General features: G+C 35.4%; 1 protein-coding gene across 2 annotated transcripts in view; it reads left to right on the top strand.

The window, feature by feature from the left end:
• Positions 1–27,789, top strand: part of PPIG (peptidylprolyl isomerase G) — a 41,201-nt gene that overhangs the window by 6,609 nt on the left and 6,803 nt on the right. For both annotated transcript variants that reach the window (XM_082657724.1, XM_082657725.1), the window contains exons 2-9: positions 2,607–2,654; positions 2,978–3,055; positions 3,150–3,224; positions 3,856–3,963; positions 4,859–4,903; positions 5,783–5,870; positions 10,183–10,212; positions 10,304–10,443. In XM_082657724.1, coding sequence (XP_082513850.1) covers positions 2,995–3,055; positions 3,150–3,224; positions 3,856–3,963; positions 4,859–4,903; positions 5,783–5,870; positions 10,183–10,212; positions 10,304–10,443 — 547 coding nt within the window. In that variant the 5' untranslated portion in view covers positions 2,607–2,654; positions 2,978–2,994. The remainder of the gene's footprint in view (positions 1–2,606; positions 2,655–2,977; positions 3,056–3,149; positions 3,225–3,855; positions 3,964–4,858; positions 4,904–5,782; positions 5,871–10,182; positions 10,213–10,303; positions 10,444–27,789) is intronic.

The following is a 27,789-nucleotide window of genomic DNA, read 5'->3' as shown; positions in this document are numbered from 1 at the left end:
TAACTATGATATTTTGTTCAACTAGAGACCATAATGTAACCATTTGTCATAATATTGAATAGATTACTTGTGATAGTATATTACTGAAAGGAGCACTAAGATGGCCAACTTTATACATGAAGGCTTTCTAAATTTAAGATAGTTCCTTACAGTAGATTCCTAGCAATTGGATTTTTTAAGGTATAAACCAGTTTAAGGTATAAAAACTTAAGAGGTTTACATATGTTTCCAGAGGAGTTGCTTACTGTATTGGGAATTATTCTTTTAAAATATCTTTGCTATTTTAATAGGCAGAAAATTATCTCATTAGTATTTCTTTAAAAATACTTTTCCTGCTTATAAAATTAGTACCTGTTTGTTGAAGAAAATTTGGAAAACAGAAATACATAAATATTACCCTTAAATTCATGGCTCAGGTATTATCAATGTTAATATTTTGGTGTAAATCCTTTTTTTTTTAAGATGTAATTGACATATAACTTTATATTTGTTTCAGATGTACAGCATGCTCACTTATTAAATGTATACATTGCAAAATGATCACAGTAAGTCTAGTTAACATTCATCACCTCACATACTTACAAAATTTTTTTTCTTGTGATGAGAAGATTGTCTATTTAGCAACTTTCAAATATGCAGCACGATATTACTAGCCATGCTGTACATTACATTCTCAGTACTTTATATGTTCAGGTTTTGGATTTTTTTTAAGATTCCATGTGTAAGTGAGATTGTACAGTATTTGTCTTTCTCTGTCTGAGTTATTTCACTTAACATAATGCCCCCAAGGCCCATCCATGTTGTCACAAGTGGGAGGATATTTTTCTTTTTTGTGACTGAATAATACTCCCTCTGTGTATGTGTGTGTGTCACACATTTGGAGTTTGTTTTCAAGAACATAGTAAATAGGAAATCAACTATAACTGTAAACAATTCAATATGTTTTGGGCAGTGCTATCTATACTATACTCATTTTGTAAGAATAAAAATCTCTACCTGAGATATGTGGCTAAACAAATAACTTTAGAAGGTTTTTTTTGGAGGAAAATAAATAAATCACTAAACTTCCTCTTCTCTTCTTCTACCCTCAAAAGTAGAGAATTTAAGAAGGCCTGTAAAAGTTATTTAGAAGATAAAAGATAATCAGGTACTAAGTAGTAATTTAATATTTCTCTTTAAGATAGGATAGTTTCCTCAGATTTATGGATTCAGAGTATTCTCAACTTCAAATGTGCATGAGTTGAAATTCTATACAAAAAAACTTAATGCAGCAAACTTGGCAAGATTTTAAAATTACTAAGGTTTGTTTTGTTTTATTGTTTTCAGGAAGTCTATGTCTGTAGTCTCCTGGAGGATTGAAAGGCATCTTTTTTGCTTTATTTCATGTGAAACAAATTTTTAGTATATATATTGTATCTTTTAGAAATAAAAAATGGAGGAAGTTGTGAGAAAATGGTATTTCCCCCCCATTCCATGCCATAAAGAATAAATACATAGAATTTGTATTTTTCAAATTGTTGGTAATTTGGGCAAAGTCTTCCATGCTTTTATTGTTGAGTATTCTGACTTGTGGTTTGTGGTATGTGTAAAATTGATAGGAATGGTGGTAGTTATATGAACCTATATGTGTGATAAAATTGTGTAGAACTAAATAAATACACACACATATGAGTACAGGTAGAACTGGGGAAATGTGAAGTGTATAAGCATTGTTATGCTTTTATGCTACAGTTGTGCTATTATACACAGTTGTGCTATTATATAGTTTTGTAAAATGTTACCATTGGGGAAACATGTATCTATGTATTATTTCCTATAACTGAATCTAAAATTGTCTCAATAAAAATTTCACTGGATTTAAAATATCATTCACTGCTTACTGAGCTACCAGCCTAGATACTATAATTTTCAGAAACGCATAAACATTTCAGTTAGTCTCTGTTCTAAACAGATGAAACTGTTATTTTTATAGTGCGCCATTTTGGATGCTATTTTGTTTCTTCTGCTTTTCACCTTACCCTGTCATTCTCCACCAAGTATTACAATTCAAACATTCTAAGTCCTTAAAATAAACGCCTATCAAAAGAATGTCTTGGGGCTTCCCTGGTGGCGCAGTGATTGAGAGTCCGCCTGCCGATGCAGGGGACACGGGTTCGTGCCCTGGTCCGGGAAGATCCCACATGCCGCAGAGCGACTGGGCCTGTGAGCCATGGCCACTGAGCCTGCGCGTCCGGAGCCTGTGCTCCGCAACGGGAGAAGCCACAACAGTGAGAGGCCCATGTACCGCAAAAAAAAAAAAAAAAGAATGTCTTAACTAATAGTCATCTGTTATGTAGATAAAACTTACATAGAGTATCTCACTTACTGATATTTTTTGTGTCTACACTAGTGTATCAGTAAAGGCTATTGTTTCTGATCAAAAAATAGCTTTATATGTAAAATGTAATATATTTTTACTCAGAATGTAAATCTACCATATGTTACTATTACTAAAGTATCCCACTTTCTTTCTTCCTTGGGGAATTATTTTTGGCATTTTTGGGGAATTTGAATGTTTTTCTTTTAAAAAGTCCACCATTTTAATCAAAATTTATTTTGTTTTCTAGGCGCAAAAAGATTGGATCAGCTTGTCCTTGATTTTTCTCTATTTAAAGGTAATCTGCCTGCTTAGTTCACTAATCATACAGACTTAATACAATTTTCTGTTTGAGGTGGCAATCTATATTTGGTTGTTAAAATAGAAATTGTGTTATATAATGGCTAGACCTATAATGTCTTTTCTGATTGCCTCACAAGATGCAATCTAATCTCTCAAAGAAAAGAATAATTCATGTGATTTATGTCATGGAAATAAATAATAAAATAAATTCAGACTACATTTTTCATTTATGCTCCACAGTTTTGTTTTGTTTTCAGAAATGTATGAAAAATCTTTGCTGTTTTCGTCTGTTTCCCTGAAACTGTATTTTACTCATAGATTGAAGTACTGAAGCCATGGGAATAAAGGTTCAGCGTCCTCGATGTTTTTTTGACATCGCCATTAATAATCAACCTGGTAAGGAAATTAATGTCCCTATTTAACATTTATATATAAGTACTTAATATTTTAAGTTAGTAAAGAAATTTAAACCAACTACCTTCTTTTTTAGCTGGAAGAGTTGTCTTTGAATTATTTTCTGATGTGTGCCCCAAAACATGCGAGAACTTTCGTTGTCTTTGTACAGGTTTGTTGACATTTTCACTTGCCCTAATAGTAGTCCCATTTGATTTCAGTTTGCTTTGATTTTTAATTTAACATGTTTTAGATTTTTTCAGGCATATTATTTCCTTCTCAGCATGCTGACTATGCAACATTTACTAGACATGAAAGTAATTCTTATACATATTAATTGTAATGGGATTGTATCTGAGATTGATTTCTAACTCAGAAAAGCATGGGTGCTTTTTAAATGAATTTTTTAAAAATTCCTGAGGAAAGTTAAAATTCTGTAATTTAAAGAAGTCTGTATAGGTCAAGAGAGGTGTATTTTACTGGGCAAAAGCTTTCATCATTAATTTTTTTTTTAACTTTTAAATGTTTTATTTATTTTATTTAAATTTTTCTTCTAGTTTTATTGATGTAATTGACATATACTGCTGTATAAGTTTAAGGTGTACAGCATAATGATTTGATTTATTTGCATCATAAAGTGATTATCACAGAAAGTTTAGTGAACATCCGTAATCTCATATAGATACAAAATTAAAGAAGTAGTGAAAAATTTTTTTCTTGTGATTTCATCATGAATTTTGCTTTAATACTACTTCCTTAATTTCTTTTCTACTTAACAGCCTACTAATTTTTCTTCCTTGTAGGTGAAAAGGGGACAGGGAAATCAACTCAGAAGCCATTACATTATAAAAGTTGTCTCTTTCACAGAGTTGTCAAAGATTTTATGGTTCAAGGTGGTGACTTCAGTGAAGGTAAGACTTTGATTCCCACAAAGAAAATCATATATTTATATTCTTTGTTAAATACGTGAATCTCAAAGTTAGACAAGTCTCTAGAAGTACTAGGCCAGTTTTCTTCTCAGCCCACTTAATCTTTGGTCAAACAATTAGAAGTACTGGGAATTCCCTGGTGGTCCAGTGGTTGGGACACGGAGCTTTCACTGCCGAGGGCCTGGGTTCAATCTCTGGTTGGGGAACTGAGATCCTGCAAGCTGCCTGGCGTGGCCAAAAAAAAAAAAATTAGAAGTACTCATAGAAATAGATAAAAAGGAGGAAACACATAGGAAAAAATTTCATGTTTGATATATGAATTTCAGAAATTTGCTTCTGGATTAAAAACAAAACACTATTCATCTCTTAGTAGCCTATCAGTGTTCATGTTTGATTTTGTCACAGCCAGTAATCCTTTACTACAGTATGGTTTTTACCTCTATTATTAACATTTAAAAACTATTATTAACTATTAAACTATTAAACTATTAAAACTATTATTAACTATTAAACTATTAAAACTATTATTAACTATTAAAAACATTGAAACTGTGTTTTTAAAGACACTTTGAGAAGCTACTAGTAATTTCTGTTAAAAGACCTACATAATCATTAGGATCTGAACATTCTTTCTTCTACAGATCTTAATAAACTTTGTTACACTCATACTGTTGTATCATAGAGGAGAGAAAGTAATTTGGGGTCTTGTCAGTATTGACTTTAAGTTAAGGTCTTATAATTTGCTGTGAACGTTTGAGTATTCTTGATTCAAAGTCATTCAAGTACCTACTTTGTAAGAAGCATTGTGTTTAGGTAGGACCTTCAAGGAGATTGCTGACTTATCAGTTCTAAGAGTCCCATGTTTTTTCATTCTTAGGAAATGGACGAGGAGGGGAATCCATTTATGGAGGATTTTTTGAAGGTAAAAACGTTTGTTTAAATTGTTTTTAATGTTTTCTAGTATTCATTGATTTTTCTCTCTTGAATCAATAAGATTATTGATATACTAATATCCAACTACCTTCAACTAAACGAAGTTAATTTTCTTGTGAAAAATTTTATGTGATAGAGTTTTTATAAAGGTAGGATTTTTTTGTAATTAGTACATTCGTACATTATATTACTTGAAGGGTTTCAGTGATCTGTAATAAACTTTTAGAATTGTAGTGCTAGAATAGGAACTTCCATAGCTTGATCCTAATCTTTATTAAAAGAGATTCAGCTATATTTCGTAGTGACAATATCAACATTTTTGTGCATCCATTTTTCTATGAAGATTTTTTTTTAATCTTTGATATTCTGAATTTGGCTATAATGGTTTTCCCAAATTTAAGTTTTCTGTCTGGAATTTTTTATTAATGTGAAGATCATTTGAAAGACTATAAACATGTGATTGTGGAATTAATTTCATATTTCCCATCTTTCACTTTTGGGAGTCAGTGAAATTTTTTTTCACGTTCCACCTGCTTTTTTCCAATTCTAATCCAAGATTCGAAGGCAATCTGCTCTTTCTATCATGGCAGATATTAAGTTTAATGAGTGCCTCTCTGTGCTAAGAATAATATTGAAAGGGGGTTGATAAAGTATTTGGATTTTATAGCAAGGGATTGAAAATTAGAAATATTTTAATCTGAAAAGATGGAGGAAATTGGTTAATATTGGATTTCTCTTCTTTTAACCTTTTATCTAAATTTTGTCTGACACTAAAGAGCACATGATATGAACACAAGATATGAAGAGGAATGAAAATGAATTTTGGGGGGGAGTTATACCTATAACTGAAAACTTTGCTTCTCTATAGATGAGAGTTTTGCTGTTAAACACAACAAAGAATTTCTCTTGTCAATGGCCAACAGAGGGAAGGATACAAATGGCTCACAGTTCTTCATGTAAGAATTAATGATCTGATGATTTAAAATATCACGTTTTTGGTGTGTCGTTTCTCTGTGTGCCTGCCACTGATCACTAATAAATAGGAGAGGGACGTATGAGGGAGAGAATTTTTGAAGGAGGAAGAACAAAGAATTGTTGAAAGGGGAGTTGAACTGTACTGCTAAAGTTTTCAAAAGATGAAGACTTTTGTCAAGAGGACTCAGGAGCCAGCTTGAAGGGGTGGCATTCCGCCTGGCCAAATTAGGACAAGTTGAGCATTGATTATCTTGAAAATAAATAATGATGGTATCATATTATCAAATAAAATGGAAATCCAGGAGTCCATTCAGATATAAATAATAAATGAATAAATAACAAGGGAGAAAGAAAAACTGTTCCTTAGTAGAATGCAACTAATAAATGTAAAAGGAATTATAGAGTTAGAAATGTCCCTGTTTTGCAGTCATCTCAGTAACATTGATTCAGGAAAGAATTACCTATGGATGGTAAATTTATAGGGTAAGTTTAACAAGGAACAGGATGTTTGCATTGAGTATCTCTTCGTAAATTACTTAATTATAAAGAGTAAAATACAGTTGTTCCTCATTCAAAGATTCTGTATTTGTGAATTTGCCTACTCACTAAATTTATTTGTAACCCAAAGTCAATAGTGCTAATGTTTTCCAATTCTGACTACAAAAAAATTGTTACCAGGGCTCTTGTCAGCAATTCATACTTTTTATCATGTCCCATGGGTAAAGATTTGCTCTCCTCTTCAATAACTGTAAACTCTTCTGGTCTCAGAAGAACTTAATCTGTCAGCATCATGTGGATTATTGTGTTTTCTGTTCCACATTTGTAACTCCCTTCTTCAACAGTGAGAAATCTCCCTCCGAGTGTGTTCAAAATTTCTACTCATTTGTTGAATCCTATATTTAAAAATTGCCATCCTATACCACTGTGAAGAGTAACCTACTAACTAGAGTTCACTATTTATTTATAGCAATTTTTGTTTTTACAGTGAGGGTATGTAGTTAAATTATCATGTTTAAAAATGACCTGGATTAGTACTTTTTAGTGTAAATTTTGTGTGGTTTTGTGACTCAAAATATGTTAAATTCATTTCCGATTATATTTCATTTGTTCTCCCTCTCAGGTTGATTTATTTCTTGCCTATTTGTTTTAAGCTTTTAAAACATTAACATGATTCCAAGAGTCAAAGCAAAGAGAATACTTCTGAAGTATCACTCGCACCTAACTCTTCATTCCATTCCCATTCCCCCATTTTTTTTACCTTTTTTTTTCCCACCACCTATCCATATTAGTAACCAACCTCATTAGTTTCTGGTTTATTTTTCTGTATATCTTTTTACAAACATAAGCACAGATATATATTTTTTTCTTATTTTCCCTTTTTTCTTACACAATAGATAGCATACTGTATATGTTTTTTTCTTTTCACTTAATGATATAACCTAGAAATCACTGCATATCAGTTCATAGAGATCTTTCTCATTTTTTTTTCCCCACAGATGTATAGTAGTCTGTTGTGTGTATATACTGCAGTTTATTCAGCCAATTGCCTATATACAGGTGTTTCTGATTTTTTAAATGAAAACAACTTATATCACATTTGTTGTAGGAAAATTAGAACACACAGATTAAAAGAAGAAAAACAATCCTATCCCCAGAGCATCTTTACATGCAATAAAAATACAGGTAGATAGTTGCATATAGTCTGTAATCAACTTTTGGATGTAATATAAATTTCTTTGTACATCACTAAATATGAATTAACATGTTAATCCATTGTTTGAATGTACTGTGGTTTTATTTATTTAATCTTAGTTTTGAACATTTGGTTTGCTTCTTGTTTTCAAACTGCTACAGTGAACATTGTTGTATCTATTGTTTGATGTATTTTTTAATTCTTTTATGTAAGTTGTTAGAAGTTTACTTAGTGAAATGCTTACATATTTTTAAGGCTATCCATATATATTGCTACATTGACTTCCAAAAGGAAGTGTGTAGTTTACTCTAGAGCAACAGTATGTAAGTGCCAGTTTCACCAGATCCTCAGCAACACTGAGTGTTATCATTTATTTTCACTTTTTAAAATAAAATCCCTCCTGTGCTTACCAAAACCCATATGTTAAATTCAAATAACCCTTCATGTATATTCTCAGACTCTTCCAATTGTTGGTTTCTCCTGACCTCTTTCCACTTTTAGATAACTATTCTTTACTACTTCTGTGTTCTGTTTTTTTAAAGGAAACAACTTCAGTTTTTAATCTTTTTTTAAATGTTTTATTTTATTGTTTTATATTAATTATATAATATAAAATTTGCCATTTTAACCATTTGTTAACTGCATACCTCACTGGTATTAATTATATTCACAATGCTCTGCAGCTACCACCACTATTTCCAAAACTATTTCATCATTCCAGAGAGTAGCCATTTTCCCTTTCCCTCAGCCCCTGGTAACCTTTATTCTACTTTCTGTCTCTATGAATTTGCCTATTCTATATATGCAAGTGGAATCATACAATATTTGTCCTTTTGTGTCTAACTTATTTCACTTAGCATGTTTTCAAGGTTCATCCATATTTTATAGCATGTATCAGAACTTCATTCCTTTTTATGATTGAATATCATTCCATTATATATACATACCACATTTTGTTTATCCATATTCATTTGTTAGTGGGCATTTGGGTTGTTTTCACTTTTTGGCTATTGTGAATAATGCTGCAGTGAACATTGTCATATATATTTGTTTCCCTGTTTTCAGTTCTTTTGGATAGATACCTAGGAATAGAATTTCTGGATCATATGGTAGTTCTATGGTTAGCTCTTTGAAGAACCACCAAACTGTTTTCCACAATGGCTACATCATTTCACATTCCCACCAGCATTATACAAAGAGTTCTAGTTTTTCCATTCTTATCAACACTTTTTCACCAATCTGAGAGTGACCATGAAAGCAATGCAAGTATTGGTTTAGGGGTTACAAATAAATTCTCGCGAGCAAGCCAGTGGACAAATACGTAATCTGTAAAGTGAGGATTGACTGTATCTTGATGCAAATTATATACACTAAATGTAACACAAATACATATATAGTGTATACCTAGGTTTTTACATTTCTAGGTGGTTTTAGCAAGTTCAGGTGATCATAGCTGTTACAGTGAGAAAACAATAACAGGTTATTAGTTTTTAAAATACGGTGAACTTTTAAAAATACATGTATGTGTTAGAATTTTTTTTAGTGTGTGTTTTAATCAAAAGTTAGCTTAAATTGTGTCCCTTCTTCCAAATTTCTAATGCCTTTTTTGATAAGATTTTTAAAATGACAAATCTTGTACAATGCCCATATTCAGTCTGTTGTACCAGTGTGTCTTCATAGCTACTCAGATAGCAGCTTTCTTAGCTACAAAGCTTTAAGGTTGATGTGGAGAAAAGAAGGACTTTTAAAAATTCCTTTTTGCTAATTTTAGGTTTTGTCCAAATTTTAATGCAGATATCTTTCTTAAATGTGAAATTTACTTTATGTTAGGGATAACAAACTCAAATACCCATAGGTCTTAGGCAAGTAATATAAGGGAGTAAAGGCTGCTGGGACAAGAAACGTAATGATTAATCTCTGTATTAGAGAAGGCAGGGATACTCAGCCTGACCAATTATTGCCACATGCCAGGTGCCATGTCTTTCCATGTTTTCAAAAAGGTCTGGAATCTGGATTTTTTTTTTTTTTTGAATCTGGATTTTTATATAGAAGTATCCAAATTTTTAAGTCTTGGCAGCTAATTTAAAAATTTATAAACACTACATGGACCATTTCTGTTCAGGTCCAACAGAACATGTATGAGGACATCAGAATATGACCTGGGCTTTAACTGTTGAAAATGTTAAGATTGAAAAACACTGTTGTTAAACCCATAAACTGGTGAAATGGTTTGCTAAATTATGATATGCCCAGACAGTAGAATACTGTACAACCGTGGATATTCAATAAGAACCCAGTTACATGCAGGAAACATGGATGGATAGAAGTAACACCAAAATGTGAACTTTAATTTCATGTAAGTTTTCAACAGTGTATAGGTATTTCAGAACAAGTTTTTGAAAATGCATTGTCGAAAGCATCTTGCATTTGATTCTATTTAAGGTTAAGGTAAATAAGATTCTGTTAAGATATAGCATATATATGATTTCTTTGTTTGCTACTTTGTTTCCAATGCAGTTATTTTCTTTTCCTTTTTAGAGATGCTAACTTTGTTTTTCTCTGACTTTGTTTTTATTCTTCTATCTGATGACTTCCAAAAGAACAACAAAACCAACTCCTCATTTAGATGGGTAAAGATTATTTTAATTTATTTTACAACCTACTTTAAATTAATATTAAAATAAGAAGCTTTTATTTAGTCATCTTTACTTGACTCTTTAGGCATCATGTTGTTTTTGGGCAAGTGATTTCTGGTCAAGAAGTTGTGAGAGAGATAGAAAACCAGAAAACAGATGCAGCTAGCAAACCATTTGCTGAGGTGCGGATACTCAGTTGTGGAGAGCTAATTCCCAAATCTAAAGGTAAAAACAAGTATATATTTCTCTTTCTTAAAATCTGTTTGTTTATTTATTTATTTGGCTGTGTTGCATCTTTGTTGCTGCGTGGGCTTTCTCTAGTTGCAGCTAGCAGGGGCTACTCTTCGTTGGGTTGCGCGGGCCTCTCATTGCGGTGGCTCCTCTTGTTGCGGAACGGGCTCTAGGCGCACAGGCTTCAGTAGTTGTGGCTCACGGGCTCTAGAGCGCAGGCTTAGTAGTTGTGGTGCATAGGCTTAGTTGCTCTGCGGCATGTGGGATCTTCCCGGACCAGGGCTCGAACCCGTGTCTCCTGCATTGGCAGGCAGATTCTTAAGCACTGTGATACCAGGGAAGTCCCTAAAAGCAAGTATATATTTCTGATAACTCTTACGCACACAAAACAAACACACTGTAATTAGTTGACACGATCTTTACGCTAAAGTGAATATAAATATGAAGTTTTTGTGTTTTTAAATGTATTTTTGTGTTTTTCAAATGGTTTTATCTTACTTCATACTTCGTTCATTTATCATGTAACTGCTTAACTTTCCTTGAATTATTTGCAGTAATTCATCCATCTGCTTCCACTTTATTTTTTGGGCTTTTTAAAAAGTATAGTTGTCTAGGGCTTGCCTGGTGGCGCAGTGGTTGAGGGTCCGCCTGCCGATGCAGGGGACACGGGTTCATGCCCCGCTCCGGGAAGATCCCGCATGCCGCGGAGCGGCTGGGCCCGTGAGCCATGGCCACTGAGCCTGCGCGTCCGGAGCCTGTGCTCCGCAACGGGAGAGGCCACAACAGTGAGAGGCCCGCGTACCGCAAAAAAAAAAAAAAAAAAGTGTAGCTGTCTAAATAGCATGGTAAATAAATATTCTTCTAGGGAAAGAGATGGTGTGGGGAGGATGACAGTTGAAGAGATTAACATAGACTAATAAACTTCACGGGAATAAATTATTTCCCCTTCATGCACTGCTTAGATTCAGAAGCATCTGGCATGTTTGAGAGCTTTTTCTGTTACATGTTGCTAACTCATTAAAGTCTTTAATATTCCTTTCAGAATTGCCCTAAGTAGAACATTCTGTTCTCAAATTTTAGGTATACTGATGTGCTCTGTAATATGCACGTTTTATTTTGCTTTTCTTTAGTTCCCCAATCAGGGATTGAACCAGGACCCACAGCAGTGAAAGTGCCGAGTCCTAAACACTGGACCTCCAGGGAATTCCCTGGAGAAGGCTTATTTTTAATTTTCTTTCTCTGCATTCCACTTTGATTCTAATGATTTCACTTTCTTCTCTTTTATGTCAAATATATACCTTCTAAACCATCACAGGAATATTGCTGCAGCTCATACTGGGACTGTTTAACTTCTTGTGTTCAAGAGTCTGGCTATCTATCCTTATTTACAAACAGTAGTTATAATGTATGCCTTGTGTTCGTGATGATTCAGAAAGAATGAAGTGTCGTTGAGTATCTTACCTTTTTTTGAAAAAATAGAAACTAAAAAGCAATCTAAATCTTTGCATATTTTAGACCCTGAATCTTCTGCTATTTAATTCTTCAAAGTGTTGTCAGTACAATTGGAATATTTTGGTTTAAGATATTATTTCTTCCCACATCATCTAGAAAGCATTCATCTTTTATTCTGTACTTAACTGTTTTTGGCTTTTTTCTTGTGTTTTATCGTCTTCAAGGATCTTGTGTTAGGATCTATTCTCTGCTTATAAAAGTTAAGGATGCTGTGTGGTTTACATATTTAGAAGAGATAATTAAAAAGCTTACATCTTAAACCATAAATGTTATCATAGACTCTAATAAATATGGTGTAAAGATTCTTTTGGTACTAAATGGTCAGTGTATGAATATTTGCTGAAAGGATGAGAAGGTGAATGAATGTCACTCTGTATATTATTATGTTTTTATAATATATTTTCACTTGAAGCAATAAATGCTAATTTTGCCTATGCCATTGTGGCCAGGAAGTTGTGCTGAAAGTTGATGTAGTGTTCGAGTGTGTGTTCCTCAGACTCATGCTAAGGAAGTATATCTTGCCCTTATCAGTTTCATCAGTTGGGGAAGATTTGGCCCTTTGTTACTGTCTGCACAGGAGTTACTGAAAGGCCAGATTTGTTTTGAGTCGTACCTTCCATGCCTGCTCTGTTCTGGATCACACTATAGAAAGAGGAAAAGATCTTTATGTTTGAGGTCACACAGTTTGGCACCTGTTACTCTACAGTCCTTCAGTTACCATTCAGAACATTGGTCAGAATGGATTTTGTCAAGCATCAATAAAATCTTTTTTTTTTTAGGCAGAGCTGAGTCTTCCATCCAATTTATAAGTTTGATGGCCTTCTTACAGTCTTAAATTGGACATAGTCAAAAAGCTTTGTGTAACACAGCGGTGTTCATCATCATCATCATATTTAAAACCTTGTTTGAGAGATACACTCCCCACTTTAAAAATAAATACCGAATCTTTTTTTTTTCTTTTTCTAACTTCCTGAAAGAAAACAAAAAGACTTCTGAAGAAATATGACTGTCTGGGCCCACCTGTAAGTGGTCTTGGTGAGTCTGGGCAATCATCCTGGGCCTTCCCTTTGCTGTTGTGAGATTGGAAATTCTACTTTTTGTGGCTATTTGAATGTGCCTGAGAAGGTTCAGAGTCGAGGGGAAGATCCTTCCAACAGATGCAGAGGAGAACACAGGAGGCTAATCAAAACTGCAACCCTGTAGAGGCTATCAAGGGGCAGAGTGTAAGATAGAACACAGACCACTACCCTGATTAAGGTACTTCCTGGCTTTTCAAGAGTTACCATGATCTCAGATCATGCTGGTCTCTTCAGAGTTTCCTGCAGTTGTTAAAGAGAGGTCTGTCCACCTTTGCTATGCAGCATGAGTTGGGGCTGATGATATATTACAGAGTACATAGAAACACAAGTGCTGAGTTATGGCAGCATGGCAATAAATAAATAGTTATATGAGCAGAAATCTTGTATATATGTGGTAGAAAACAGATTACCTGGCAGTACAGAAAGAAGAGCACAATAGAGGAAGCAGTTGGTGAATCTTGTACTCAGGAGACAGTAGAAAAAATCAGACACTCATTTGTATGGTGACAGGATCCCATTTCAGTGTCTTTATCCTGGAATTAAGAGCCATGGTGATAGCACTTTTAATGGAGAATAGTGGGATGTTAAACTTCGAATCTGTTTAGAGGGGAGACCCAGTATTTTTGAAATGAAAAGAGGTTCATTTGAGGTATAGTTCTCTTCTTTATTTCAAACCTTATTTTGATGATGGCCTTGAAATTTCCTTCAATATAAAGGCTTCACGTGAAATTCATTGGCATAAAATTTACACCTCTCAAAAAACTAGTAAAGCAGCATTTTCTTACCATATGTTTTTACAAGTAAAATGTTCTAGAAGTTTGTTTTTTCACCTTAACAACATACTAGTAAAGTCAGTACCCAGTAGTATTACACCATATCCTACCTCCCCTCCCAACAAAGGTCAGTGAACAGGGTTGGGAATTTCTTTTACATAGTGATTGATAAGCAAACTGCATAATCTAAATAATCTAAAACAAACTAACCAGAAGTGGCCCAAGAGTTAAAAAGTGTTGTTCTTTTATCTTAAGGATGGCTATATGCTTATAAATGATACTTTGAAATAGATTTTAAGTGGTTAGGCAGGAAGTAGGGTTTTTTGGAGAACGGGGTGACAACAATTGTTGTCAGACTTGGGAGTTTTAAAATTTAATACATTGATTTTGTTCAACATTTAGAAAGCATAAAAGGATAGTCAGTGAAAAGTCTTTTTTCCGTTTCTGCCGATCAGTTCCCATTCTCAAATTTTGTATACCATTCTACGTGTATGTGAATGTTGATAATATAAATTCCTAGAAATAGAATTAACAGATTATAGGGGTTATGCATTTGTAATGTTGGTAGGCATTGCCACTAGAATATAGGAAAGTTAATTTCCCTATGCCCTTTGCAGAGCCACATAATATCAAACTCTTTAATCTTTGCCAGCCTAATTACAGGGTTGGTTGTTGTTGTTGCTGTTGTTTTTAAAGCTGGTTTAAATGAGCATTTCTCTAAGGTATTTGATGTTATCATCTCCTTAGGAGCCATTTATATTTGTTTTTATATGAGTTGATTGTTAATTGCTTTGCCTCATATTTTTACTCAACTCCAAGCCTCCTTGTATTTCCTTTTGTTTGGAGAAATTGGCCATTTTTTTAAGGGTAGGTCTGCTGGTAACTATCTTAGTTTTCTGAAAATGTTGTTATTTCCTTTTCTTTCATGATGGGTATTTTCACTAGATGTAGAATTCTGGGTTGGCAGTTCTTTCAACACATAAAAAAGTGTTAGGCCACTTCCTCCTGGCCTCTGTGGTTTCAAGTGAGAAGTCTGTTGTTCAAATCATTGTTCCCTGTAGGTAATGAGGGAATTTTCTGTCATTATTATTTAAAAAATTTTTTTAATTTCAAATTTTTCTCCTGGGATTCCGATAACATAAATGTTAGATCTTTTGTTTATTGTTCTACAGGTCTCCGAGGCTCTGTTCATTTTTTTTTTTTTTTTTTTTTGGTAAATTCTGTGCATTTTTTGTTTGTTTTTTTAATTTTCTCTGATGTTCTGGTTGGGTGATTTCTATTGGTCTGTCTCTGGTTCGCCAACAGTTTCCCTGTCATCCCCACTCTGATATTGAGCACATTTTATTTCAGTTATTGTATCATTGTATTTTTCAGTTCTAAAATTCCTTTTGATACTTTATATCTTCTTTTCTCCTGAGATTTTTAAACTCTTTTCATTTGTTTAAAGAACATTAATAATTGCTTGGGGAAGCATTTTTAAGATGGCTTTTTAAAAATCCTTGTTAATTCCAACATGTGAGTCTTCTGGGTGTTGGTGTCTTTTGATTGTTTTTTCTTTCTTAAGTTGTGATTTTCCTTGAAAATGGTTCTTGAAATTATTAGTGATATATTTTTTAAATTTTGTCCTGGAAATTTGGGGTATTGTATGTTATGAAACTCTGGATTCTGTTTATGTTTTCTATTTTTAGCAGGCAGTCACCTTATATAGGTTTAGCATTTAGGTCCTGGCCTCCTTTTGTAGATTGTGGTTTCAATGATAATTCAATTTCCAGAGCCCTTGCAGTACTATTCTGGTTTCATTTGTATGCTACTGAAAAACCGGATGCTATTCAACACTGTAGTTTAATTCTCAAACCTTTTGCCATTTTAGTTCTGGTCAGTTTAACTTGGGGGTCTCCTCCCCAGGACTTCATCTGTAAATTTAAAGAATCTTTTTCTCTAGCTTCCTTCTCTGAAATCTGTGCCACCTGCTGGTGCAGTGAGGGGAGCTGAAGCCCAGGCTTCCCACTTTGTCTCTACTGACATCACTCTGGCAAGGGAAGGGGAACACTGCTTGAAGGGGAGGGTACCGGAAATCCAAATTCTCTACTTTGTCTCTGCTGATAGAGCCAAGAGGGAGTTGGTGAACTTTTTTTTTTTTAATTTTCCCCCTTAGTATTTGCTTACAGTAAAGCAGGTATTGGTGACAATTTTTTTGTCCTGCTAAACCATCTTTTTTCTATTTCTCTGTCTGGAGAGAGCAGGCCTTTCTTGGGGCTTTTACAAACCTGTGTCCGTTGGCATTTCTGAGTTGCAGGCTTCTTCAGCGTGATGTCTAAGGTATATGGGAGACAGATTGAAAACCACCATGTCACCTTCAAATCCAGAGATCCCTGGCCACTCTGCCTTCTTTCTACCTTTCAGAGTCTTCTTATGTTTGTTTCTTTTTGTATTATGTCTAGGATTTCTACTTACACTTAGCAGGAGGATAGGAAGAGATGAATCTATTCCATCTTCACAATTTCTCCATTCCTTTCTTCATACTTCTAAAGTGTTGTAAAATAAATCTTCCCTTTTATATCCAGAATCTACTCATCCTTAAATTACACCTATAAAGGAGTTTGTTCAGTGCTTACTAGCACATTGTAAGCACTCTACAGATACTACTCCACACTACTTTTTCCTGCCCCTATTTCAAATCCTAACATAGTCAGTTCTGCTATACTGCTTGTTTTGAAAGCATGCATTTATTCCATTCAGTTGATACATTAGAAGACAATTTGAACATAACATCAGTTTCACCTTTGCCTATGCATGCTCTTGTCTACAAGAAATACTGAGTGCAGAAAACCATACGCAGTTGAACAGCTTTACAGGAATACACAAAAATTACACATACCCAGGGGAGTTCCCTGGTGGCCTGGTGTTAGGATTTGGCACTTTCACTGCCCCATGGCCCAGGTTCATTCCCTGGTTGGGGAACTGAGATCCTGCAAGCTGTACAACACGGCCCCCCCCAAAAAAAAATTTACACATACACACACCTCACACATCTACTAAGCTACCTCAGTTCATCACGTGTGTTATGAGCCACGCCTAAGTACAGTTTGTACTAAAACTTTCCATCTAATTTCATATCACCCCCCTTGCACTAACTTCACAGTAACTCACAAGCTATAGCCCTACTGACATTCACTTCCACAAGCAAACCCATGATTTTCTCAAAGTGCTGTATTTAATTGTCGTATTTATGTATTTCTTAACTATTTAACATGTGTGAAAGCTCTGTTGCTATTTCTTTTTTTTTTTTTTTTGCGGTACACGGATCTCTCACTGTTGTGGCCTCTCCCGTTGCGGAGCACAGACTCCAGACGCGCAGGCCCAGCGGCCATGGCTCACGGCCCAGCCGCTCCATGGCATGTGGGATCTTCCCGGACCGGGACACGAACCCATGTCCCCTGCATCGGCAGGCGGACTCTCAACCACTGCGCCACCAGGGAAGCCCTCTGTTGCTATTTTTATTAGTTTCCTATCTTTTTTTTTTAATGTGTCACTGATGAAGTTTTTGAGTTTTGTGCCCCTAACCCCATTTTTCCTATAAGCCATGTGGTTTTTATTGTACAGTTTTTCATGGCACAGTGATTTATAGAAATGCATATGTTGGGGGACTTCCCTGGCGGTCCAGTGGTTAAGACTTGCACTTCCAGTGCAGGGGGCGTGGGTTCGATCCCTGGTTGGGGAACTAAGGTCCCACATGCCACGCAGCAGGGCCAAAAAATTAAAAAAAAAAAAAGAAATGCATATGCTGTCTAACAGCAGAACTGACTGTGCTTCTCCAAACCTTTTCTACTTTACTCTTGTCCTTATTGACCATATTCACTAATAAATCCATATACAATTTACAGTCAGAGTTTCTAGAAAATTTATTACAACTCAATGTATGTTTTCAGATGCTGTTTGCTGTTAAATTCACACTTGTTGGTCTTATTTTCCAAATAGACAGTAAACTCTGTGAAGGCAGAAGTTTGCTATGGAACTTCCCCATTTATACTCTACAGTTCTTTCTCTCCATGTCCTGGCATCATGTTAAATATATATCTATGTACTATTCACTTAAACATACTTGTTGATCTGAGAAGGATAAAATTTCAGATTCCCGATGTGCCTAAGTCATATTTTTAAATTTAGGTTAACACAAATTTTGACACTCAAGCTACATTCTGTTAGAACTATTATTGATATTGGCATGTCTCTATTTTTTTCTTCTTACTCTTCTGTTTTTAACTGCTCTTTCTCAGTCGTTTTATCTTTTTTTTCTGAGCAGATTCATAGGAAAAGGGGACATAAATTAAATTTCACTAAAAAATAATGTTGAGAAACATGAAAAGAGGGAGCCTTTCAACCTTAGAGCTTTCTAGGTTCTATTCCAAGGCATCCTCCCTAAAAACAGTTTATTTTCCTTTTTTCAAAAATTAATTAGTTAATTTTTTTTGCGGTACGCGGGCCTCTCACCGTTATGGCCTCTCCCGTCTCAGAGCACAGGCTCTGGACGCGCAGGCTCAGTGGCCATGGCTTACAGGCCCAGCCACTCCGTGGCATGTGGGATCTTCCCGGACCAGGGCACGAACCCGTGTCCCCTGCATCGGCAGGTGGACTCTCAACCACTGCGCCACCAGGGAAGCCCCTATTTTCCTTTCATAGTTCATATCGTCTAATACTTGGGCAGATTATATTACCCTAAAAATAGTTATAAATCTTTTTTATGATCTTCTGTATTGTTGTGATATTTTGCTTCGCTCAAATGCTTATATGAAAAGTGAAGTGAAAACTAAATAATGGTTATTTGAAATATATTTAATACATTAGGTGGGGAGAATGGGCTTGCTTTTTTTTTTTTTTTTTTTGGGTAAAGTTAGATTGTTTATTTGAGATTTTTCTTGTTTCTTGAGGTAGGATTGTATTGCTATAAACTTCCCTCTTAGAACTGCTTTTGCTGCGTCGCATAGGCTTTGGATCATCCTGTTCTCGTCATTTGTCTCTAGGTATTTTTTGATTTCCACTTTGATTTCTTAAGTGATCTCTTGGTTATTTAGTAACATATTGTTTAGCCTCCACATGTTTGTGTTTTTTACATTTTTTCCCCTGTAATTTATTTCTAATCTCATAGAGTTGTGGTCGGAAAAGATGTTTGATATGATTTGAGTTTTCTTAAATTTACTGAGGCTTGATTTGTGACCCAAGATGTGATCTATACTGGAGAATGTTCCATGCGCATTTGAGAAGAAAGTGTAATCTGCTATTTTTGGATGGAATGTCCTATAAATATCAATTAAATCTATCTGGTCTATTGTGTCATTTAAAGCTTGTGCTTCTTATTAACTTTCTGTCTGGATGATCTGTCCATTGGTGTAAGTGAGGTGTTAAAGTCCCCCACTATTATTGTGTCACTCTCAGTTTCCTCTTTTATAGCTGTTAGCATTTGCCTTATGGATTGAGGTGCTCCTGTGTTGGTGTATATATATTTATAATTATTATATCTTTTTCTTGGATTGATCCCTTGATCATTTTGTAGTGTCCTTCTTTATCTCTTACAACGTTATTTTAAGGTCTGTTTTATCTGTCATGAGTATTACTACTCCAGCTTTCTTCTGATTTCTATTTGCATGGAATATCGTTTTCCATCCCCTCACTTTCAGTCTGTATGAGTCCCTGGGTCTGAAGTGGGTCTTTTTTTTTTTCCTGTGTTGTACAATATATCCTTGTATCTTATTTTTTATTATTTTTTTATACAGCACATTCTTATTAGTCATCAATTTTATACACATCAGTGTATACATGTCAATCCCAATCGCCCAATTCATCACACCACCACCACCACCACCCCGCAGCTTTCTGCCCTTGGTGTCCATATGTTTACTCTCTACATCTGTTTCTCAATTTCTGCCCTGCAGACCAGTTCATCTGTACCATTTTTCTAGGTTCCATATATATGCGTTAATATACGATATTTGTTTTTCTCTTTCTGACTTATTTCACTCTGTATGACAGTCTCTAGACCCATCCACGCCTCAACAAATGACCCAATTTCATTCCTTTTCATGGCTGAGTAATATTCCATTGTATATATGTACCACAACTTCTTTATCCATTCGTCTGTCGATGGGCATTTAGGTTGCTTCCATGACCTGACTATTGTAAATAGTGCTGCAATGAATATTGGGGCGCATGTGTCTTTTTGAATTGTGGTTTTCTCTGAGTATATGCCCAGTAGCGGTCTTGCTGGATCATATGGTAATTCTATTTTTAGTTAGGTTTTTTTTTTTTTTTTTTTTTTGCGGTACATGGGCCTCTCACTGTTGTGGCCTCTCCCGTTCTGGAGCACAGGCTCCGGACGCGCAGGCTCAGTGGCCATGGCTCACGGGCCCAGCCGCTCCGCAGCATGTGGGATCTTCCCGGACCGGGGCACGAGCCCATGTCCCCTGCATCGGCAGGTGGACTCTCAATGACTGTGCACCAGGGAAGCCCTATTTTTAGTTTTTTAAGGAACCTCCGTACTGTTCTCCATAGTGGCTGTGTCAGTTTACATTCCCACCAGCAGTGCAAGAGGGTTCCCTTTCTCCACACCCTCTCCAGCATTTGATTGTAGATTTTCTGATGAAGCCCATTCTAACTGGTGTAAGGTGATACCTCATTGTAGTTTTGGTTTGCATTTCTCTAATTAAATTAGTGATGTTGAGCAGCTTTTCATGTGCTTCTTGGCCATCTGTATGTCTTTTTCGGAGAAATGTCTATTTAGGTCTTCTGACCCTTTTTGGATTGGGTTGTTTGTTTTTTTAATATTGAGCTGCATGGGCTGTTTATGTATTTTAGAGATTAATCCTTTGTCTGTTGATTCGTTTGCAAATATTTTCTCCCATTCTGAGGGTTGTCTTTTTGTCTTGTTTATGGTTTCCTTTGCTGTGCAAAAGCTTTTAAGTTTCATTAGGTCCCATTTGTTTACTTTTGTTTTTATGTCCATTACTCTAGGAGGTGGATCAAAAAAGATCTTGCTGTGATTTGTGTCAAAGAGTGTTCTTCCTATGTTTTCCTCTAAGAATTTTATAGTGTCCGGTCTTACATTTAGGTCTTTAATCCATTTGGAGCTTATTTTTGTGTATGGTGTTAGAGAGTGTTCTAATTTCATTCTTTTACATGTAGCTGTCCAGTTTTCCTAGCACCACTTGTTGAAGAGACTGTCATTTCTCCATTGTATATCCTTACCTCCTTTGTCATAGATTAGTTGACCATAGGTGCGTGGGTTTATCGCTGGGCTTTCCCTCTTGTTCCATTGATATATGTTTCTGTTTTTGTGCCAGTACCATACTGTCTTGATTACTGTAGCTTTGTAGTATAGTCTCAAGTCAGGGAGTCTGAGTCCTCCAGCTCCGTTTTTTTCCCTCAAGACTGCTTTGGCTATTCAGGGTCTTTTGTGTCTCCATACAAATTTTAAGATTTTTTGTTATAGTTCCATAAAAAATGCCATTGGTAATTTGATAGGGATTGCATTGAATCTGTAGATTGCTTTGGGTAGTAGAGTCATTTTCACAATATTGCTTCTTCCAATCCAAGAATATGGTATATCTCTCCATCTGTTGGTATCATCTTTAATTTCTTTCGTCAGTGTCTTACAGTTTTCTGCATACAGGTCTTTTGTCTCCCTAGGTAGGTTTATTCCTAGGTATTTTATTCTTTTTGTTGCAGTGGTAAATGGGAGTGTTTCCTTAATTTCTCTTTCAGATTTTTCATCATTAGTGTATAGGAATGAAAGATTTCTGTGCATTAATTTTGTATCCTGCAGCTTTACCAAATTCATTGATTAGCTCTAGTTGTTTTCTGGTGGCATCTTTAGGATTCTCTGTGTATAGTATCATGTCACCTGCAAACAGTGACAGTTTTACTTCTTCTTTTCCAATTTGTATTCCTTTTATTTCTTTTTTGTCTCTGATTGCCGTGGCCAGGACTTCCAAAAACTATGTTGAATAATAGCAGTGAGAGTGGACATCCTTGTCTTGTTCCTGATCTTAGAGGAAATACTTTCAGTTTTTCACCATTGAGAATGATGTTTGCTGTGGGTTTGTCGTATATGGCCTTTATTATGTTGAGGTAGGTTCCCTCTATGCCCACTTTTTGGAGTGTTTTTATTATAAATGGGTGTTGAATTTTGTCAAAAGCTTTTTCTGCATCTATTGAGATGATCATATGGTTTTTATTCTTCAATTTGTTAATATGTTGTATTAGATTGATTGATTTGCATATATTGAAGAATCCTTGCATCCCTGGGATAAATCCCACTTGATCATGGTGTATGATCCTTTTAATGTGCTGTTGAATTCTGTTTGCTAGGATTTTGTTGAGGAATTTTGCATCTATATTCATCAGTGATATTGGTCTGTAATTTTCTTTTTTTGTACTATTTTTGTCTGGTTTTGGTATCAGGGTGATGGTGGCCTTATAGAATGAGTTTGGAAGTGTTCCTTCCTCTGCAATTTTTTGGAAGAGTTTGAGAAAGATGGGTGTTAGCTCTTCTCTAAATGTTCGATAGAATTCACCTGTGAAGCCATCTGGTCCTGGACTTTTGTTTGTTGGAAGATTTTTAATCACAGTTTCAATTTCATTACTTGTGATTGGTTTGTTCATATTTTCTGTTTCTTCCTGGTTCAGTCTTAGAAGGTTATACCTTTCTAAGAATTTGTCCATTTCTTCCAGGTTATCCATTTTATTGGCATAGAGTTGCTTGTAGTAGTCTTTTAGGATGCTTTGTATTTCTGCAGTGTCTGTTGTAACTTCTCCTTTTTCATTTCTAGTTTTATTGATTTGAGTCCTCTCCTGCTTTTTCTTGATGAGTCTGGCTAATGGTTTATCAATTTTGTTTATCTTCTCAAAGTACCAGCTTTTAGTTTTATTGATCTTTGCTATGGTTTTCTTTGTCTCTATTTCAATTATTTCTGCTCTGATCTTAATGATTTCTTTGCTTCTGCTAACTTTGGGTTTTGTTTGTTCTTCTTTCTCTAGTTCCTTTAGGGGTAAGGTTAGATTATTTATTTGAGATTTTTCTTGTTTCTTGAGGTAGGCTTGTATAGCTATAAACTTCCCTCTTAGAACTGCTTTTGCTGCAGCCCATAGGTCTTGGATCGTCATGTTTTCATTGTCATTTGTTTCTAGGTATTTTTTGATTTCTTCAGTGATCTCTTGGTTATTTAGTAACGTAGTGTTTAGCCTCCATGTGTTTGTGCTTTTTATGTTTTTTCCCCTGTAATTCATTTCTAATCTCATAGCGTTGTGGTCGGAAAAGATGCTTGATATGATTTCAATTTTCTTAAATTTACTTAGGCTTGATTTGTGACCCAAGATCGATCCTGGAGAATGTTCCGTGCGCACTTGAGAAGAAAGTGTAATCTGCTGTTTTTGGATAGAATGTCCTATAAATATCAATTAAACCTGTTTGGTCTATTGTGTCATTTAAAGCTTGTGTTTCCTTATTAATTTTCTGTTTGGATAATCTGTGCATTGGTATGAGGTGTTAAAGTCCCCCACTATTATTGTGTCACTGTTGATTTCCTCCTTTACAGCTGTTAGCGGTTGCCTTATATATTGAGGTGTTCCTATGTTGGGTGCATATATATTTATAATTGTTATATATTCTTCTTGGATTGATCCCTTGATCGTTATGTAGTGTCCTTCCTTGTCTCTTGTAACTTTCTTTATTTTAAAGTCTATTTTATCTGATATGAGTATTGCTACTCCAGCTTCCTTCTGATTTCCATTTGCATGGAATATCTTTTTCCATCCCCTCACTTTCAGTCTGTATGTGTCTGTAGGTCTGAAATGGGTCTCTTGTAGACAGCATATATATGAGTCTTGTTTTTGTATCCATTCAGCAAACCTGTGTCTTTTGTTTGGAGCATTTAATCCATTCACGTTTAAGGTAATTATCCATATGTATGTTCCTATGACCATTTTCTTAATTGTTTTGGGTTTGTTTTTGTAGGTCCTTTTCTTCTCTTGTGTTTCCCACTTAGAGAAGTTCCTTTGGCATTTGTTGTAGAGCTGGTTTGGTGGTACTGAATTCTCTTAGCTTTTGCTTGTCTGTAAAGCTTTTGATTTCTCCATCGAATCTGAGTGAGATCCTTACCAGGTAGAGTTATCTTTGTTGTAGGTTCTTCCCTTTCATCACTTTAAGTATATCATGCCACTCCCTTCTGGCTTGTAGAGTTTCTGCTGAGAAATCAGCTGTTAACCTTATGGCACTTTCCTTGTGTGTTATTTGTCATTTTTCCCTTGCTGCTTTCAATAATTTTTCTGTGTCTTTAATTTTTGCCGATTTAATTACTGTGTGTCTCAGCGTGTTTCTCCTTGAGTTTATTCTGTATGGGACTCACTGCGCTTCCTGGACTTGGGTGGCTATTTCCTTTTCCATGTTAGGGAAGTTTTCGACTGTAATCTTTTCACATATTTTGTCTGGTCCTTTCTCTCTCTCTTCTCCTTCTGGGACCCCTGTAATGCGAATGTTGGTGTGTTTAATGTTGTCCCAGAGGTCTCTTAGGCTGTCTTCATTTCTTTTCATTCTTTTTTCTTTATTCTGTTCCGTGGCAGTGAATTCCATCATTGTGTCTTCTAGGTCACCTATCCATTCTTCTGCCTCATTTATTCTGCTATTGATTCTTTCTAGTGTATTTTTCATTTCAGTTATTGTATTGTTCATCTCTGTTTGTTTGTTCTTTAATTCTTCTAGGTGTTTGTTCTTTAATTCTTCTAGGTCTTTGTTAAACATTTCTTGCATCTTCTCGATCTTTGCTTCCATTCTTTTTCCAAGGTCCCAGATCATCTTCACTGTCATTATTCTGAATTCTTTTTCTGGAATTTTGCCTATCTCCATTTAGTTGTTTTTCTGCGGTTTTATCTTGTTCCTTCATCTGGTACATAGTCCTCTGCCTTTTCATTTTGTCTGTCTTTCTGTGAGTGTGGTTTTCGTTGCACAGGCTGCAGGACTCTGTAGTTCTTCTTGCTTCTTGGGCTTGCCTTTTAACGAAACCAACTTCAGTGTATTTCTCAGGAAAGAATCACAATGCAAAATAAATATAAATTGGAGCTGGTGAATAAAGCTTTGTTAATCATGGGGAAGAGCATTACTATGTTTTGTCAAGTAATTTTAACAGCTGTATTCTGTGCTTATGTGGAATATTTTTATTTTGTCTCCATATTATATGGCCTCAGATATTTGTATTTAGAGTTACTCATATGCATTATGAATTTATTTTCTTCCTTAGGTTTCTTTAAGTTTGATTCTCCCCCCTCAGGTTTTTAGTGTATGCAAGTAGGTTTTTCAGTTTGCATACCCATACTGCCTCACCATCAACAGTGGTTTTGGTATCAGATAAACAATTGGACTCATGAGACAAGATAGGCTTCACTCAGCACTAAGCTTATTTATCATTAAGAAAGGATATAGGACAGGAAACAGCACAGCTTGAACAGCAGCGTCATATTAGAGATGTCATGAGTTCTAGGCAGAACTTGCATATATCCTAGGCATCTCAGCTTAATAGGTTCGTGGTCCTGAGGAGCATGACTGGGTGACGAAGACTACCTAATAAGTTCATTGAAGCTATTACCTCTTGAGTTCCTTCAGCTTTTATACCTTGTTCCCATTCTCCAGTGCAGCAGCATCTCTTCGGTATCAGAGAAATAATCTTAACAGTGAACCACAGACCCTTGGGCAAGTACACAGTAACTCCAGCCAGATTCTCATTTATCTCTGTAACTCAGTACACTCCTATAAATTCTGAGTTAAAAGAGGGACTTCCCTGGTGATGCAGTGGTTAGGAATCCTCCTGCCAATGCAGGGGAGGGACACTGGCTCGATCCCTGGTCCGGGAAGATCCCACACGCTGTGGAGCTTAGAACTGAGCCCGTGTGCCACAACTACTGATCCTGTGTGCCACAACTGCTGAAACCTGCACGCCTAGAGCCTGTGCTCCACAACAAGAGAAGCCACCACAATGAGAAGCCTGTGCACCACAATGAAGAGTTAGCCCCCACTCACCACAACTAGAGAAGGCCCCAATGCAGTCATAAATAAGTAAATACGTTTCAGGAATAGTTTGGCCAAGTGCCAACCAAGTGCCAAATCCTCAGGTGTTCTGAAGCTAACAGAAAGGTTACAAACCAGCTGTTAACCCTTTCAATTAAGGTCTGTAAACAGCCAACAGTCAGTCCAAAGATATTGTCTTTGTTCTCTTTGATTTTTTTTTAATTATGGAAAATACTAACATGTACAAAAGTGATTGAAATTGTATAACAAATTACCCATGTTCATTACCCATCTTTACCAGTTAATTTATGGCTAATCTCATGTTACCTGTCCTTGGACAGTTCTCCATTTCCTGTTTGAAGTAAATTCTAGGCATAACATTTTATTGATAAATATTTCACTATCTCTAAAAGGTGACTCTTTTGAAAAAAATAACCGTACCATAATCATATGCAGACATATATACACATATGTTCCTAAATGTCAGAAATCCTTAACAGTGTTCAAATTTCTAATTGTTTAGTTAATGTTAATTTTTTGATGTTTGAATTTGAATCCAAATCAGGTTCAAACATTTGGGTTGGTGTTGTAAATTTTTTTTGTTTTTAATAGATTATCCCACCATTTCTTTTTATGTTTCTTGAGATTTATTTGTTGAACAAGCTAGGTCATTTGTCCTGTAGTGTTTCTTTCCCATTATTGCACACACTGAATTTTACGGATTGCATCCTTCTGTTATGTAATGTGTTCCTTCTGTGCTTCTATTTCATATAACTTTGTAGTTAGATCTAGAAAATTGATCAGATATAGTTTTGATTTTTTTAAATTCTATTTGATGGGAGCAAGGGTCACTTAGGACAGGTTGTCTCTGTGCTCTGCAGTGGCCATTGGTGGGCAGTGCCTCCTTAAGAGTTGTGAAATGGTGATATTCTAACTCTGTAATTCCTTATTCATTTATTCTTGGAGTACTTTTGATAAAGAGCATCTTCCCTTCATCTTCTATTTGGTTAGCCAGTGGAACAATTCATATACGATAAGAAGGATAAATGATTTATATTTTATTTACCTATATCTGGATTCTAATGTATTTTCTGTTCCACTGTATTGTAGTTATCCATATATCAATATTGTCCCAGCTTTAGCCTGAATTCACTTACTTCTTTTTTAATTAAGGCATAATGGACTGAAAATATCCTATTGATTTCAGGTATACAACAGTGATTTGATATTTTTATACATTACAAAATGATCACTATAATAAGTCTAGTTATTCTCTGTCACCATACAGGGATATTACAATATTATTGACTATATTCCCTGTGCTCTACACTACATCCCCATGACTTATTTTATAACTGGAAGTTTGTACTTCTTAATCCCATAAACCTATTTCCCCACCCCCTTAATCGCCTTCTCCTCTGGCAACCACTAGTTTCTTCACTGTATCTATGAGTCTGTTTCTGTTTTGTTATGTTTGTTCATTTGTTTTGTTTTTTAGATTCCACATATAATTGAAATCACACAGTATTTGCCTTTTTCTGTCTGACTTATTTCACTTAGCATAATACCCTCTAGATCCATCCATGTTGTCACAAGGGGTAGGAGGTCCTTCCTTTTTTATGGCTAAGTAATATTCCATTGCGTGTGCGCGTGTGTGTGTGTGTGCGCGCGCGCGCTACATCTTCTTTATCCATTCACATATCAGTGGACACTTAGGTTGCTTCCATATCTTGGCTATTGTAAATAATGCTTCAGTGAAGGTTGAGTTGCATATATCTTTCAGAATTAGTGTTTTAGTTTTTTTTTGATAAATACCCAGAAATAGAATTGCTGGGTCATATGGCACTGCTATTTTAACTTCTTGAGGATCCTCCATGCTACTTCCCATACTGGCTATATCAATTTACATTCTCACAAACAGTGCACA

This window comes from Grampus griseus (genome assembly GCF_964374135.1).
Source record: "Grampus griseus genome assembly, chromosome: 7".
Classification (NCBI taxonomy): Eukaryota; Metazoa; Chordata; class Mammalia; order Artiodactyla; family Delphinidae; genus Grampus; species Grampus griseus.
The sequence above is the reverse complement of the archived record's forward strand: the minus strand, read 5'-3'. Positions and strand labels throughout refer to the sequence as shown.